Source organism: Tympanuchus pallidicinctus, unplaced genomic scaffold, assembly GCF_026119805.1.
Source record: "Tympanuchus pallidicinctus isolate F22 unplaced genomic scaffold, pur_lepc_1.0 scaffold3, whole genome shotgun sequence".
In the NCBI taxonomy this organism is placed as follows: domain Eukaryota; kingdom Metazoa; phylum Chordata; class Aves; order Galliformes; family Phasianidae; genus Tympanuchus; species Tympanuchus pallidicinctus.
The window spans coordinates 106,760,886-106,779,232 of record NW_026294747.1 but is presented as its reverse complement, the minus strand read 5'-3'; the positions used below and the strand labels follow the sequence as shown (position 1 = coordinate 106,779,232).

The following is an 18,347-nucleotide window of genomic DNA, read 5'->3' as shown; positions in this document are numbered from 1 at the left end:
TAAACCAAATCTTTTAATTGATTTTTACACTTACACGGCTATAATTATACATATTTTTATGCATATAAGATGCAGGTACATTCTCAGCAAAAGCAGATGTTGGCAACATCACTTCATATTATTTTATATTGATGATACGTTCAACTAGAAGCACAGAAACTAGTATTCCTAATGAACACTCACTGGACGTATGATTTCTTGAGCTCTCTCCTCAATATTGAAACTACATTAAAACACAGCTACTTTGGTACCAGTAACTTTCTGTTTAAGTAACTGAAGTGATTAAAGAAATTGTACACTTCACCGCTCAGCAGCTTGGCAGAAAGATGCTAGAGCTTCTGAGAGCTACATTTCACTGAATTCAGTATTCCTGGATAATACCAGAAGGAAATCTACACGTACTGAACAATTTTTGTTTTCTCTTTTTTTTTCCTTCTGCAGTGCCAGAAACAGAGTGAGAGGAGCTGATTATCCCTGGCAGTCAGACAGTTTACAAGTCAAACACTCGGTCTTATTTCGTTTGAGCACTCTGGTATTGGTGACTAATCAAAAGGTGCCTGCATCTGTTTACTGCTACTTTATGAATATCCTGTAAAGGATAGACAAGAGGTACATTTCTGAAAATAACAGGTTGTTTTACCTGGGACAGCAATTCTTCCTTTTCTCCAGCTAACTTGCGTAGCCGGACATCTAAAACAAGAGAGTTCCATTAGAAAAGATGAATCTTTAAGTAAGGAATCTATTTCTTGTAATTTTTGCTTTCTAAGTAAAACATTCTTCAAACAAAGCCAACAGCATTGGGAGAACAAAACCATGATATCTCCCTAGCAATAACATAATGCTTTTCAGTTAATAGCAGTAACATGAAAAAATACCCAATTGTTTATATATTAGCGTAACAGCTCTACAACAAAGAGCTCTGAGTTTAGTAATCCTTCAAAGTAAATTGACAACCAAGTAGTCAAGTGAAGATCGGTTTTAAGTAGCAAAACACAGTTTTGTTTCAATACAGAGGCAGCTAACATGTTTTTTTCCCAATCACATACTCTTCTTGCCTTATTCTTAAAGATTGCTACCTCTTCAGGTATGGCACCAGGCTTGTGGAAAGCATGCATTTGTAGAAAGTTTTATAGTGGCTGTTCTCAAACCACAGAAAACTATTTGGGACGGATCCCAGAGGAACATTTCAAAATCTCAAATCAGCTAGGAGATCACTACTAGCTACAAAATACCCTGCCAGATAAAGAAATGCAATGATTATAGTCGTTTACAAGGAAAGCATAACCTTGTCAGTAACAAAGCATAAAGGTGTGTATTTCACAATACAAACACGTACCAAGCCCAGCCCCCATCTAAACAATGCTTAATTATTATACATCGTGTGCAAATATAATGCAAGTGTATGGAGAAATTTATTTGCACGTTAACTAACAGTTTCACAGGGTATTGACTACACACAGATTAACTAAGAAGCTAAAATAAAGGTCTGGGTAAAAGAAAAAAAAACATATGTTATCTTTGATTGTTGTTAAAACTCGTGGATTGTGAACGGAAAGCAAGCAGACCTCATAAACTCTGACTTATTTTTGGATATTTTTACCTAGCGGCCCTTCTCCTGCAGATTCCAAGACTTGAGCAGCTTCCTGCGATACAACTGTTATTGCACCAACTGCAGACTCATGGTTGATATCACCATTTGGTGTGCCATCTGGGATTATCACTAACCCGTGTTTCTGAAAGTACAAAAGAGAAATTGGTACTCAGAGGAGACCACTGATAAATGCAACCCTACAGAAATCTTTTTGAAAAGCCTTCTTGAAGAGATTGAAACAGTTACAATGAAACTCCATCCGACCTACCCCAAGGTCATGTATGGAGGCTGCACAAGAACAGTAACCATTCTTCCTCCTTTTCACCAGCCTTGATTTCATGCCCCATTGCTGGATTTCTGACAGCATCACACAGCTACTACCAACATACCTCTCCTCTCTTCATTGTTTCCTTCAGGTCAGCCAACTCCTCTCTGAGCTCATCTCGCTCATTCTTAATGCAGTCAAAGTAATCTTTCTGTCTTTCTAGGGCCTGGGTTCAGGCAGATAGCAAGAAAAAGAATGGCATAGAGAAAAAAGATGACAGACAGCAGAAAGATTTTCTAAACATAAATACAAAAAGCTTAATAAAAGAAATTAAAAGGGGGTATTTTATGTACGTAAAATGTATCTGTATCTAACATCTAACAACTACATGTTGCAAGTCAAGCATCTAGCCTCACTGCCATGTTTCTCATGACAAATTTTGTCCCAGAGGGGTCTTAGTTAATTTCTATTACAGAATTTTTTTAGAATACTCTGGTTTTGATAGATTTTGATAATCTAAACAAAGCACCAGAAGAGCAAGTCATTCTTCTTAACATAACCGGATATAAAATTTGCTGGAACTCAATTGTCAAAAGATCTTCAAGCATCACACTCATTGAGATAAATTTCTCTAACTTCTACAGTATGGAAGAAGAAATCTTACCTCACTGAACCACTGTCATCCACTTAGAAGTCTAGGTTATTTCTACCAAGCACCTTTTACTATAAGCAAAGTACTCACTTCCACAGGAAAGCAGAAACAAGCACTAGCAGTACTATTCCAGCACGAGAAAGGATCACAGCTAAAAGCACAACGTATGGACATGGATGGGTTTGCCTACCAAACTAAAATGCAGCTCTGTTACTTGGCAGTTAATCAGGCATTTTCCCTTGACTGGGCAGGATCCCAGTATTCCATTCAAGCTCAATATTGCATGCATTACAAATAATCCTTACTACAGGGCAACTGCAAAAACATGCACAAGTTTTCCTAAGAAAGTTATTTAGCTACACCTGGCATCATGCTTTTAGGAAGGAATGATAACAAGAAAGAAATGAAGGTGAATACCACTGTATTGCTTGTAATTGCTCCAAGTGATTGCAGTATGCTGAACTTTAATAATTAGTATGAAACAATTAAAATGTAGAATTTATAAGATGTCCTTTCATTTCCAGACCCATACTACATCTTTGTAACAACATCAGTGTGAAGATCCTTAATCAGTACATCGTTTTGTGTTCCACTTAAAGATGACTGCCATTTCTGAAGCATACAGGGGTGGCGTGGGGGTGAGTGTTCTATGTTCACCCACAAGAAGGGTGGGCACAGAGTCCTAAAGTCACACTGTAGATGCAGAACCTGTGCTCTTGGCAGTGCCCTGTGATGCTGCTGGCCTCACTAGAACACCCTCCCTATTTTCTCCCAACACATAAAAGTGCTGGCAAGCAGGAAATAGCTATAACCACGTTCTTATACCTATGGAGAGATTGTTAATAACTACTCCAAACTGAAAAATCTTAGTAAAACTGCTAGTTTTTGTATGCCTGAGGGTTATGATATGACATGGATTTCACACTAGATATTGCACTATTGCAATTCTTCTCATTGGAAAATTAAAATTTAAATAGTAATAATAAGAACAAATTGAACTCCACAAGCATGTTTTGACAAACCAACGGGATTAAAATCTGACTGCCTGATAAAGAGCATATTTGTCCAGGGTGTTACTTCTTATTAAATATTCCAAAAACCATGAAATCTATACCAAACCCAGATGCACCACTGCTGATTTCAAATTGGTCACACAAGTACTAGACTACAACAGCTGTACCTTTCAGTAATAATCTAACCTAAAAGTTTTGTTCAGTGTCCTTAAATTGACCATATCATAACAAGGTGCAACTACAAATTTTGATTGCTTTGTAGAAACAGGATAATATAAGGAGACTTGGGTAAAACAAGTCATGCTATCTTTGTTAGGCTTGCCTTTCTCCCTTCCTCTGAGGTACCAGTCTTGCAAACATTTTAGAGGTAGGTTATAATTCTAAGTCAAACTACTTCCTTTGCAAAGCTTCAGAAATTCAGAAGCTGGAAGAGAGTAAAATTAGCAATGTGACTCAGTACTGAGGAGAAAGACAAGAACTGAGAGCTTAGAAAGATACCTAAACATTTTAGGTAATGTGAGGAAAAAAGACAGTGGCATTGTTACATTTCAAGAAGTAGGAGATTTTAAGTTTGAGATGAGAACACAAACTGCGAGGAAAATTTTTTAGCTTTTGACTTTGTGACTATCTGCAGTAACTAAAGGAAAAATTATTGTCCAGGCAGCTTTTATTTCTTTGAACGTTAGATGTATAATAGCTTCTGCATTAACTGTGGTGAGGTATTGGAAAGAAAAAAACAGAAACTGAGACAGTCTGGTACACAGAAGTGATGAAGAGTAAATATGGAAGACATATGATCAGTTAATAGAGAATTAAAATAAGCTTCCTGGAGTGTACCCAGAAAAAAACAACTATGCAAGTTGAAATACTATTTTTCTGATGGAGGAGAATGTAGCAGCATGGTTTGAAGGAATGAAACAATAAAACTGACATGAAGGAAGAAGGTTGTATATATTTAAATAAATCTGGGCACTGCAAGCTAAAGATAACTTTTCACTTTTCACACTGACTTGAGCTTCAACAAATACATTAATATTCAAAGAAATGTGAATAAGTCAAAATCCTGGTGTAAAATTAGTTTGATAGAAACAACCCTGAAGTTGCTGAAAGACACTTCCCTTCTGAAGACTACCCACAGTTAACTCCCTCTGACCGCTGGGCAATTGACTTGTAGACCAGAACAGCCACAAGTTCAGGCCATGCAATTATTTTTTAGGGTCAGCCTGCCTTTGAGGTAGCTTTTCCATTGTGACTGCCCAGAAACAAAGCTGACAAGCCCTGCCTGAACTGTATCAGCTGTGAAACAAATTCATGACTCTGCTCTTGCTGCACCACCTTTCCTACTACACAGGAACCCCACAGATACTCCTCAAAAGAGCTGATACAGCCAATGTTTCAATTCCAGCTCTCAGTCTCTTGGTACCAGTCAGCCTGGTTCAGTACTGTATCCAAAGTAAAGACCTAGAAGGATCAAGAATGCAATACAGAAACGTGCACGTGTGGCTGAAGAATTCAACTCAAGTCTGCATGCATATCTTAGCACTAGGTATGCTAACTACAAGCTTAACAAGTATTCACTGAGACTTCTCTGCATTTGAACCCTTAGCACCTGCAGCTCCCCAGGTTTTCCACTATTCCAAGTAGTGGAAAGCAGACCAATTAAAAATCCACTGATTCTTAGGCAAATTTCTAAGACAGCAATAAAGGTAGCAGCCAAATCACTACCAAAGGTTGACCTCTGTTCAGCTTTTGAAAAATTTAATTTACCTTCATAAACACTAAAAGCGTTAAAAGTTACTTCAATTCTGTGTAAAACTCTATCAGTGCCACGTATCTGTGGATCAGTGTAAAGGAACAATTCTTATATCTGTTAAGGATATGCTAACAGTGACTTTTACAAGTCTTGACTACAGGTTAAAAATGTTCTGAAAGAAAAAATTGTGCATAACAGTTAATTCCATTTTTTTTATATATTAATATTATTCACCATTATGTAAGTAAAGAAAGTGGAGCTAATTCTCTCTCTCAAACAAGATGACTGCAAAACATCTTAAATATTTAAATTGGGAGTGGCCTTCATTTCTTTGGAGTACACAGCATTCCTTGGGAGGAGGAGGGGAGTTAGTCTACTTAAAAGAACAATTCTGCCCCCGTATTTGTTTCCTACCCCTATTTTTTTATCTTTCCAATTAATTGTCTCCTGGAGATCAAACACCTCCTTGGTTATGGAATCTATATGCTGCTGCATGCGTTGATTCTCCTGTAGTAAATAGTATAAGGGAAGAATAAAAGAGGAAAGACAAGTAAGAAATGAGGAAAAAAACAACAAAAATTCACATTTGAAGGTAAAGGAAATAAAGCAATAAAAGCCAACCAAAGAGTATATGAACATGAGGTTAAAGAAAATGAGTGTGACTAAGCAGTGTATAATATTTTTCATTTGAATTCATGCAAAAGAACTGTAGTTTTATTCCACTTCTTCATGTCAGGGCAGAATTTTGTACAGCTAGCACTACTGTTCTTCAAGAGTTCCCACTGCAGTTTGGAGATAGCATGCCTTCTTCAGACAAACAATTATTAGGTGGTAGTTTCCAGACACCTTTAAGCACTGTTTGGAAGTCAACATTCTACCCCACTTGCTAGCTTCCCCCAACCCCTCCCCAGATACACAATCTGTTAACTAGAAACAACCTTGTTTATGGAGTAAGACCTCAGAGAGCACATAATGAAATAAATACATTTGGAAGGTTACTGCCATAGAGCAAACTAATTATGTAAGATAGTACTACTGCACGAAACTTTAATAGATTTTCAGCCTGCGCTTGTATTCAATAATTTGTCTACCACTGGTTGCAAAATAAATACTTCATTAAATAGAGAGCTGGCTTTTAGCCCATAAATTTTAAATTTAAATTGTTGCTTGCTAGATGCTGACCATTAACAACAACAAAAAAATCTAGAATTAACTGCTGAGGAGAGTATTACGTATATAGCATCTTCTTCATGTAATCTAGCTTCAAAGCATTGCAACATTAGTCAAAAGCAGTAGGAAGTATCAGTACATGGACAAGTTGCAATATCCAACACTGTTCAGCAAAGAAATCTAGAAATATAGTAAATGCACAGGACATGACAATAGGAGAAGTTAAACTATTGCAGAAGATTAATTACCAGCTGATACTGAAAAGTTAGCTGACAAGGACAGTACGATGATATGTACGGAATTATGGCTATATAGGAACTAGTTATGTTCAACTGGCAAAAAACACTTGCTTTAGTGCTTTTTACACACTTCCCTTGGCAAGTGATTTTGCTAGTGTTTAACAAATAGAAAACTTTCTTGAAAGCATAAAAGAAGAATGTTTGAATCAAGCATCCAGGAAGTGAAGTGCGCTTGCTGACTACTTTCAGATATTTTAATCAGTGTATTTCAAATATAGCACTACACTACAAAAGAAAAAAGCAGCAACATGGTTATGACCCAGTAACACTGACAACTATTGCTGTATGTATGCTTGACTGGAAAGCAAGCAAACACTCACTACTGAAAACTCCTGTGGCTGATGGTCACAAAAATCAGAAACAGCTGAAATGGAAATTTTGGGAAAAAGCAAAGAAGAATAATTTGTACTATCCACGCTTCAGAACTTCTGGTTTGGGATGAGATTTTGGTCATACAAGCATAGTCTCTGTTCTCAGAAGAAAGTAAAGGCACAAGGCACATTCACGTGAGAATCATGGTTACCAAACAAAGGATTTTCTATACGTAGCATACATGCAAATCTTTCAGCGACATTCTTAACTTTATGAGCTAACAGACTGGTTAGCTTAAATTCTATTCTCTAAAACAAGATAAATTCTTTAATAAAAATGGGAGTTAATATTTTAGCTAATTTTGTGTGTGATGACTGTTCCTGTTCAAATCTTGCACTGATTTTATTTGTACAAGCTCTGTCATGCATCATTACCACCCATCAACATACCTCTATCAATTCATCTCTTTGTCGCAGGCCCTCTTTAAGTTCATCCAGCTTGTGCTGGAGCACACTGCACGTGTGTTTCTGTCTTTCCAATTCCTGTATGGAATTAAATGATTTTTAAACAAGTTACTAGTCTATCTTAACATGACAATATCTGAGAAACCCCTGTAATAACTCAAGAAATTCTAACTATGTAAAGTCTAAAAACCACAGATTAAATTTTAGGTAAGTTCCCCAGATACTTACTATACAGAAAATACATTTAATAAGATAGGGAATGGAGACAAAAGACTCCATAAAGGCTTATGCATAATATCAATGATACCTAGTCTATCTATGTATTGCCTGGAAAAAAAACTGCCACAGATTTTCTGTTTCCAAGAAAGTTTGACCAAACTCATCCTATTCAGTTCAAATGAATATTTTGCTTTAGTATTTGGATGGATTCTTCTCTTAACACAGAGGTCTTTGACTGCTTCTTACTGAGAAGTTGGAGCTTCCTATGAACTATCTTTGTAGAGTGGGGCAGGGGGAAGATAAAGCCCTCAACAATCAGTACCTTTGACTTCTCTTCATTTTCCCTGTGGTACTCTGCTATTTGCTCTTCTTTCTCCTCAATGACATCCTTTAGAGTATCCACTTGGTACACCAAGTTGTTTTTCTCATTGTCTAGTTGAGCATTGGAAACCATAGCTTTCTTGTACTTCTCTTCAACTTCAGAGAGTGAATCCTTTGGGTAGAAAGGGTTACATTTGTCTTTTTTGTTAATTGCTTTAATAATAAAAATTGAAGTACTAACTGTTACACAGTCTAACTCCATGACTACTCTTGTTTCTGATCTATTTTTTCTGTAACAACTGTATGGATATCAAGCTCAATTTCCATTATTCATATTATGATGTAGACAGTAATAGAGAAAATTATCATAACACAAGTAACAAAATTACAGGGTAGTATTCCACTTGACATTTTCTGCTTCACAACCTTCATAATGTACAGGAATAAAGTACTATCAGCATATTATTTACTTCATATTCAGTGCATGCAAAGGAAAACATGTCAGAACACAGCAACAAATCTGAAAGAACTCAGACAAATGACTGTAAATATCTACAGAAAAATCTCTCAGAGCAGCTTTAATTTTATTCTCATTATATAAGAAGGGCTTTATAATCTAGATTCAAAATTGAAAGGTAGACAAATCTTTCTAGTAATTATGATTATTTTGGCTTAAAACTGTTTTATCTTCCTATTTTTAAGGAGTAGAATAGAGAAAATTTTCTAAGAAATACAAAATCATGCATAGGTATCATAACATCATAACATGCGTAATTATTTATCCATGTTACAACAAACCTTCATTTTTAGGAAGCTGTCCTTAAAGTGCATATTTTCTCTTTTGTTTTTCTATCATGATTATATGAATTCATGCCTATCAATTCTATACACTGAATTTTGGAATTTTGTGCTGAGAAATCTAGTATCTCAAAAACTCCAGAAGAAATAACTCCAGAGATGTCCAGATAGACTGCAGGTCAGAATAGACTACACAACACAGGAAGTATTGAGAAAGATACTGTTATCATCCAGGAGATAGAAAATAATAAACAGCAAAGAAGATTCAGGCTGAGATATAAGCAAATAATGAAAAAATAAAGACCCCTTCGAAGTGCATTCAGATAATTCAAGTTTTAGATTTAAAAATGTGATTATGTAATCATGACAAATTCTGTAGATATTGGTAAAGCAAAACATCAAGAGACAGTAAAGCTTTCCAACACTTTTAAAGAAGAATTCCGTTTGGAGGGAAAAGGAAAATAATAGGAGTCATAAAAGGCGGATGATACAGTCCTTCTGTATTTAACAGATTTAACAAAAGCAACAACAAAAACACCAGAGAAAAATGTCTACTATTGTTCATTTTTGTGAGTGTCTTGAGTGGCATCATACAGTAATGTATGTTGGCAGAGGTCCCTGTATGCCATCTGGCCTAACCTCCCAGTTAAAGCTGGGCCAAGATCATGCTGATTGGAGCTCTCTGCAGTTTATTTTGGACTGATTTCCACGGATGCAGAGTGCACAACAAGGCTGGGTAACTTGTTCTCGTGTTTGACTATCTTCCTTGTGAAAACTCTTGAAATCAAATTGGAATTTCTCTTGTTACAATACAATTTTTGTCTGTTGCATCTTGCCCTACCGCTGCTTGCCTCTGTATGGAATCTGTTCTATTTTTTTCTACAACTCCTTTCAGGCAGCTGAAAACATCGATAAAATGAACCCACGCCCCATCTTAATAAGTCCACATTCCCCTTATTTCATCCATGTGCTCCAGAGCACTAGCCATCAACAAGAACTAAGAAAAAAGCAAACAGTGATTGCAAAACAGATGCCTAGCTGCCTTAAAAAATAGAGAGGAAAAAAGAAAAAGAAAAAAAAAAGATTTGCTTGGAGCTTAGAAGATCAAATTAAAATGCAATTAATCATCAAGTTAATGCAAAAAAAATCTGCATTTATGGAAGAGGAATAAAACTGATATTGAGACAGAAGAGTGGCAATTGTTTCCAAGAAAGGAGATAAGCTTAGAAGACCCTGACCAATCGAAAAAGTTAATCTTACTAAGACATCTCTGGGATAGTTCCTTTGTTTAAGAGAAGACTAACTCACAGAACCACTAAGCTTGGAAGGACTGCTAAGAGCATTTGGTCCAACCGTTAACCCATCACCTCGCCACCCTGTCGTCCCTAGGTGCTACACCTGCCCTTTTGTGCTGGTAGGCTCTGCAAGGATGACTGCAGGATATGGCAGCAGATGTTCTGGATTAGGTACAGACACTTGCAGCAAAATCTACCTATACAGCAGACTGTTAACTCTGTCTAAAAAGTGATCAAAACACCTGAGAAGCTTTTGAGATTAAACCAACTGCATGACAAAATACTTCTTTTTCTTTTAGCATTGGAAAAGTATTCATAAGTATACATTTTCATGCTATGTTTTCCTCTAGCTAAAGTTACCATAGCTCCATTTCGTGCAATTACTGATACCATTATTTATTTTTGTAAAGCATCATCTTCCCTATGGTGCAAGAACTACATGCATTTTCAGTAATATCCCAGTTTTGCAAGAAGTAATAAGGATTTGGAAGAGTTTCTGAAAGACCTGGATGAGGCAGTAGGATGCCTGAGGATGAAGCAGCGGAAATGGGCTGGAATGAAAATAGATAAAACTCTGTACTTAATCTGTAACTAAGAAGAAATACCACCAATAATTCTATCGGCAAAGCCAAAGGGCTGTGCAAATAAGCCTCTGAAGCTTGAACCAAAAGACTAAACAAAGCAGACATCAAGACAGAGCTCCATAAAATGCATTAGAAAAAAATGCTGAGGAAAATGATTCCTTTTCTAGCTGCTGCAAAGGAATACAGAAAGACTTAGCAAAACAGAGGCAAACTGAGACATTAAAAAACGTGAAAAACTGACTAAACCAAAAGTACTTACAGTACTGTTGACTGTGCTGACACCCAGATTTGTAGCCAAGTGGAAAAAGAAAACCTTTTTGTAGCAAGAGAGATAGGCAACTACAGAGATATGGGGGAAGTGGGCCTACAGATCAGTTACCAGGCACTGGAAAAACACAAGAAGTAGAAGCAGGTACCCTTGTAGCTCTTGTTAAACGAAAGAAAACACCAGCAGTTGAGAAGGCAGTACATTCCTAACTAGGAAGAAAGGTTCCTGAAAGAACTTCTCTAAATTAACTTAATATATTTTATACCATTAATAATAATTTTAAAAAATGGAATACATTTTGTACCATCTTTAAAGTCGATCATAGGTCAAAGATCTTAGTGCCTACTGTACACCTGTGCTCTTCAGCAACTCTAACAGATAACACACAAATAAGAGTGCTAAGTAATGACAGAACAACTGCTTGGCATGCTGGTAAACATGCAGAAATGTAAGAGGAAGTCCTACTCTGAAAATATAACGCAATCTCAAAGTTAGTACAATCATAGATAAGTCTAACAACCTAGCAATTCTTCAAGTCTGTTGAGGAAAACTTTGAAAATGCAAAGGAAGTTTAACACTATTAAAAAAAATAAATCAGCTTCCTACCAATTCTGACACTCTTTGAAATCTTTTTAATAGTCATATAGCAAATATAGTTAAAATAGAGGCTTAAATTGCTCTAGGCCTATCATATCAAAAGAAGGTTATTATCCTCTAAAGAACATTTTTTCTACCTTGAACAGCTCTAATTACATATTTTCTCTTTACTAGAATGTCTACCACATTGTTACACCAAGAAAATAAAAAGGAGGCTGTTAAATGCCAACATTATATTCTCTAGCAGCAAGAAGCAGCCATTGAATTTTTCCTCTGTATGGATGTAAAACAAGTATGTTAAGAGCTCTATATTCTATACAAAGCCACTCACGACTAGATAGCAGGAAAGAGAACAAATCCTGGAAAAGATATTGTAAGTTGCCTGATTTGTTATATTTAGTTTTCCTTCAGTGCAGAAGAGAGACCAATCATACTTTAGATTAACTGCAAACTGTTAATTGTGGAAAATTTACAAAAGAAAAGCATATTAATTTAAGCAAGCCAAAATACAGATAAATCTCATTAACCCAATACTGAAAATATCAGTCTATGATTTAAGAAGAATATAACTGGAAGTGCAAACCAATACAATCAAATCATTATCTTTCATAACTGCAGTCTACAAATGATCCAAACTAAACAATCTCCTCCTGCAAGCAACATGCCTGCCTACATGTCCATATTTCAAAAGCATTACTTCAGTTTTACTTTATAAAATTTCCTGGAAATTAGAAGAGTAATCAAGTTACTCATCATAACTGTATCTTATTTCTTTCTTCCTCATCTGACATATAGCAGCTACTTTGAATATCTATTTATTTGCTAACAAAGCACTGAAAAAGTACATTAAACCTCTTAAAACCTTAATCACAAAACATTCACTACAACGTTAAAGTTAAAATAACGTTAACGTAAACCAAATAATGATTTGAAATGTACAACGAGCAGATCTTAATATTTTATCCAAATGACAAAATCTGACGCTCTCTATGCATTAAAAGTTAGGTACATGCTTTGAAGAAATGTAAGGACTTGTTAGTAAAGCTTTATACAGTTAGTGGAACCAGTGAGATCTCCATTACCCCAAAATACCCATACAGAATGCATGCATGGGAGAAGCCCTAATACCTTCAGTTCTTTAAGTCCCTGCATGTATCTCCCCTCTACATCGTGTATCTGGTCCTTAAGATCATAGATATCCTGCAGGACATAGGAATGAACCATTGCATAAGAAGTATGGGGAAATACATTTGTAGTCGAAAGATCGTAAGATTTGACATAAACAAATTCTACTAAAATAAACTACCAGCAACATAAATACTGACCAGTACAAAATATACATTTTCCCCTGATTGAAAATTAAACCCTCATAGCATTTTCTTACTACTTATGAAACCAGAAGTAAAAAGCATTCCTCCCAACCATAAATACAATTTTAAGCTAGATCCAAATTCTCCAACAATGCAGTTTACCCGTAATTCACTGAGGGAGGCATCAGGATCCAATAAACTGCTTGTATCTCCACTTCCTCTCCTAGATGAGCTGCCACTCAGAGGAATTGAATTGCGAGACGACGGCTTAAAGAAGGGAAAACATTGCATCAGGTATGACATAGTGGTATACTTGACTTTAGTCTTTATAAATTACTTCATAACCATCAAGCACTTTTCTCTCATCTTTACTTTTTCATAGGATTATTTTCCACCAAATGTTTTCCAGCACTTATGTCACTTCTTGATGAGATGTTGGTTTCTGTTTACAGTCATCTGATTTATGAGAAGCTTAAAGAACAGTATGTAGGAGAACAGAAAGAAACAGAAAACATATCAGTTATCATGACATTTCAAGTTTATTCCCAGTTTTCTCTTCAGGCAATATCCATAAGGAGCTGTTAGTGCCAAAAAACACTTCTAAAACTTCTCTGTCACACAGCATTCAGAGTTCTCCAATGGGATCCAACATCTGTGTTTTTCAAGTCTTAGCCTCTTAAAATGCAACCTTTCCTAGTGAATGTTTTACCCAGAAAATGAATTCTACAAGAACTCGATACTTCTTAAAAGGATATTCAAGAATAACATTATTTCCTTTGAGAATAAGATGCAGTGCATTATTTTCAGTAGAAGCAGTATGTCCAAAATTATTTCTTTGCAAGTTCTTAAAATTACTAAAATACACTCCACAAAGAAAGCACATATTTCCACTTTTGGAAAAATGTTAATGTTTTTAAACTGATGGATGAATACCAACAATCAAAAATTTTAATTCAAAGATTCTTACCCTTGAAAAAATTTCTGAATGTGATTTTTCACTCTTTTCTTCCAGCTGAAAAAGAGAAGGAAAACTGGTCACAATACACCTTTTGCTACAAAAGACTACTAAAAAGCACTATTCTGTTCAAAGATACTGAAAAATATTTGAGAACAAAAAGTGAAACGAAAAAGAAATATCAGAAGTTAACACAGATCAAAATGCATGAAAAAAAATACAGCTTCAAAACATAGTTTTACCTTAACTGCAAAATAAATGAATGCTTGTAAAGAAAAAGCCAGAAACCCCTTACAAAGTTTTCCAAAGAGTCATTGCTTAGAATAAAGTACCGAGCAAAACAAGTTCCATTGCTTCAAATTTGAGCACAGTAGTGACTACAGCACTTGGTGGCATAACAAAGATTCATGCAAGTGCACTTCAGACAGTCAGTGACACCAGTGTGAATGGTCTAGTTATTGGAAAACACATTTGCTACCTCTAACTCTTCAGTAAAACCAGAAGTTACATAAGGACAAGAACACACACAAGTGAAAGCTCTGAATTATTAAATAACTTTAATTCATATTTTTTTTTTTGGACTGGAGCCTGAGCAAACAAACATCTCCTCCACTTCACCTCCCTCCCAACTTTTTATTTCAGATCCTTTGGTAATCCAGACTTGCACTGTAGACTTCCATAGTTCCAACATTGCAGGGAAATAAACACACAGATGAGTACTTTTTAGAAGCATGACCTCTTCAAAAGCTGGTTTCTCCAAAACCGCCCACTTTGCTCCCAGCCCAGTGACAACAGATTTGGAAGTTTGCTATCATCACAGTACAAAGAAATGTTCCTTTATGAGATCTTTTTCCATCTGCTATGGTTTCTACAGCTTGACAATGCATTTCCATGGCAGATTTATCATCTCCAAAGATATACTGAAATTTTAATTTGTAATGTTTGCCACCCCCATGATGGTAAAAACGATATGAAAAATCCAAATGACCTGAAGTATCATTTGGAAAGACAAAGTAATATCATAGTCTACATTTACATTAAGAATAAGTAGTTTTACATAGTCCAAATTAACTTACGTAGGAACTACAATAAAAACAACTGAGAAAATAACAATTGTTTGTCTCAGCTTCCACACTTTCAGCGGAGCAAGCTTGAGTAAAAGAGCTCTACTGTAAGTTAAAAAAAGCTAAGACTTAAAATAGATAAATGCTCTCTGTCGTACTCTGACCACATACAGAGACAAATAAAATACAAGTTATGCAACACTATATGACTATTATACTGCCAAAATGTGGAATGACAGAAACAGCAGTTGTAAGGGTACTCTTTAGTAGTCATCTAGTCCAACCTTCCAACCATAGCAGAATTGCTGCAAACAGAAACCCAGGTTAGCTTTTATTTATAGGCTCTGTGTGGTTAACTTTCACCAGCTCCTGAGGTTGGAGATTCTCCAACCTTGTTGTAACCTGAGTGCAACACTAATCTCCTTGTGGAGCTTCTCCCAGGCTCTAGCCTTGAGGAATAGCATGAGGTTGCAAGATGTACAGTTAAGAAGTGCTTGGCTTTTACCTAATTAAGCAGTGGCAGGCTGCCAGTAGATCAGGTAGCCCTTTTCCTTCTACTGTATATGCTAGCCCTGATCATTCAAAGATAAGGTTATGTACAGAAAATTCCCTGTTCTTTCTACTATGAAACATAAAAACTTTAATTAACAACAGCAATAAAAAACAAAGGCAGCTAGGTTTTTGAAGCTCAGATCAAAGGAACGCACAGAAAAACTGTCATCCCAATTTTCCTGCGACAATCTCTGTTAACCTAGGACTCAGGGTGAGGGCATAGATGGCTTCAATAAAGGATTCTTAGAAACTCTTACAATGGATTAATGAACACTAGAATGTGCTAACAATAACATACTTAAGTCTATTTTTGTCATTAAAACAAATATTAGTGCTCCAAAACTCCACAAAGCAAAACTAGATATTGCTAACTTCATAAAATAAACTTCTGCAAGAAAAAAAAAAAGATTTTTAAAATTGAAGAGATGCTTAGGCTCATCACCTGTCAAAATAACGTGAAGTGTTAAGACGTTACATGCTTCAAGCAACAGGCAGAATCTCCTTAAAATAAAGCAGCATGCAACATGAAACAGTTTTAAGAAAATTCGTGGACTGAAATAAGCCCCAATCCTCCAACAAGCAGACTTATTTGACAAAAGAACTCGGGGTTCTTTTACAGTATTTACTCCTCTGTAGAACAAAAATAACATTCACAGTTAGTCAGTTTGCTCTACGTGGCACAATATAGCAACAAGCATTACACTCACACTATTCAAACCTTGGGCATCATCTGCATCAGAAACAACGCTTCCCCTGCGGTTGGAGCGACTGAAATAGTCAGCAGCAGTTTCGCTTTTATCAGAAAAATCAGAGGACTTGGAAAAAAAAAATTAAAAAAGAGATTGAAAGAAAACTGAAGATTATGAGATTATACCACAGAATGAACAAGATTTTTTTTTTTTTTTGAATGTAGCAACAACTTACATTTTCATTGTTGCAATTTATTCCTGGATTTGAAGTATAAGAACTGCAAAATATTCTTTTCTGAATTTTTGAGACATTAAGTGCCTCTGTAGAAATAATACATGTGCCACACCATTATCAATACTTTAGCCATGCATAGTTTTTAAGTACACTTCAAATTTACCATTCTGATCATTGTCTATTTAGCGAGGTGCTTATCTAAAAGCAAGACCTATAGATATTTATTATCGACCCATTTTCTATCATTTGAGTAATATAAGAAGTACAGACAAATATAGAAAAATGGCTTGGAATCAGTAGTGCCAAACTACATAAATCCTTAAAAAAATAAAGAGAATAAAATTGCAAACCATAAAAACAGATGATACAGTCTGAAGTCAAGAAACAGAAGAATACTTTTGTCTACAAACGTTGTTTCTTCTTTGGATCACACTCTTATCAATCTAATCTGGGCTTTCACTCTCTCCATTTTCAGAATCTTTAAAATGGAATAAAAAGTTTTCTCCCTGAAGCCACCCTCAAGTGGCTAAAAAGTGAGGGGAAGGAGTGCTCACATTACTCACAGAAAAGGCAAGATATATCTAAACACATGACGATCACTACAACTGCCAGAGGAATTCAAGTGAAATATTGTTTTAAAAGCACATTATATATGTTAAATGTGAACAATGCATTTAGTTTTAAAAGTACTCGTATGAAAGAAAAATCTTTAAGTAATTTGAAAAATACATGGCCTCCAGTCAATTTTCACCATTAAAAAATAACTCAGAATATCTCTGTACTTGAAATAAATACTTGATGTAGCTTCATCTCATTTTGATTGAAGATGGTGAGATGCCTTGTACACAAATGTGACCAGTGACAAATAAAATAGTCAGCTGATGAATGCTTACAGCCACTTTACAATAACCAAGGAACCAGGAGGAATTCCAAACACCACTATGCCACCCAACTCACCATACGATCACTCTTCCCTCGCATGGCAAGATCAGAGAGGATGCATTTCTCTCCATTTCATCATCTGTACGTCACAAGGATTGAACACATACCCTTGCACTTAAGTCATTATAGTTTTTATATTTCTGTATTTTATTATAGATAAAAATAATGTTTGAATGTGAATTTCTTTGTCCAAGAAATTTGTATAGCACAAATGAAAGATCTGTTCTGCGAGGAACAGTGAAGAAACTATGCTTATAATTAAAGCATAATAAAAAACAATAAAAAACTTTAAAATAAAGATAAAATGAATGACTTATACAAGCTTGAGAAACAACTATTGAGGCATATTTTTTCTCAACAGTAATATATGTTTTTTTAAACAGAAACAGTTCGGTCAGAAGGCTGAGGCACGAAGTAAGGCTTGTATTAAAAACAAACAAAAACAACATTAAAAACCCTACAGCACCAAACAATTATGTGTCTAACATATTGCCTGAATACAAAGCCAAACAGAAGGCACACTAATGGATCAAAACACATTTAGACTGTGAGTAAAACTCAACAGTATGCATCTTCATGGAGGCCAACGGGAAGGAAAAAAAACCGCTCAGGTGCTCCTCAAAAATTACCCTGGTTTTTCTCTTCAGTAAAGATTTATTTCATTACTGTTAAGTTCATAAAACGTATCTTTGAAAGCCTCACCAGAAAATTTAAGAGAAGCCTTTTCCCAATATGCTAGTTCTACCTCTGAGAAGGTAGTCAGCACACCTGCATCTTTTTCCTAATGGGTTTTTCAGATGCAGAGCACTATGGATTTGTATGTTTGTATTCTACTCTAATTTCATGTTCTCTTCTATTCTCCCTTTTGATTTCCCAAGGTTACTGAGCTGATTTCCAATGCAACACCCCAGTGACACCAAGCATTAACAACAGAAAGAATACATGGAGTGATGATTGAGCTGTGAGTAAGATTTTTGCTCCATCTACTTAATATCCTTC

At 35.7% G+C, this 18,347-nt stretch overlaps 1 protein-coding gene across 14 annotated transcripts in view; it reads right to left on the bottom strand.

The window, feature by feature from the left end:
• The window catches only part of LRRFIP2 (LRR binding FLII interacting protein 2), a 49,441-nt gene that overhangs the window by 4,161 nt on the left and 26,933 nt on the right, over positions 1-18,347 (bottom strand). For 6 of the 14 annotated variants that reach the window (XM_052693050.1, XM_052693051.1, XM_052693054.1 and 3 more), the window contains 10 exons: positions 16,190-16,297; positions 13,879-13,923; positions 13,074-13,178; positions 12,730-12,801; positions 8,061-8,231; positions 7,505-7,597; positions 5,689-5,781; positions 1,981-2,082; positions 1,601-1,733; positions 641-690 (listed from right to left, as the gene is read on the bottom strand). In XM_052693050.1, coding sequence (XP_052549010.1) covers positions 641-690; positions 1,601-1,733; positions 1,981-2,082; positions 5,689-5,781; positions 7,505-7,597; positions 8,061-8,231; positions 12,730-12,801; positions 13,074-13,178; positions 13,879-13,923; positions 16,190-16,297 — 972 coding nt within the window. The remainder of the gene's footprint in view (positions 1-640; positions 691-1,600; positions 1,734-1,980; positions 2,083-5,688; positions 5,782-7,504; positions 7,598-8,060; positions 8,232-12,729; positions 12,802-13,073; positions 13,179-13,878; positions 13,924-16,189; positions 16,298-18,347) is intronic. The other 8 variants (XM_052693055.1, XM_052693060.1, XM_052693053.1 and 5 more) reach the window with 7 other exon arrangements.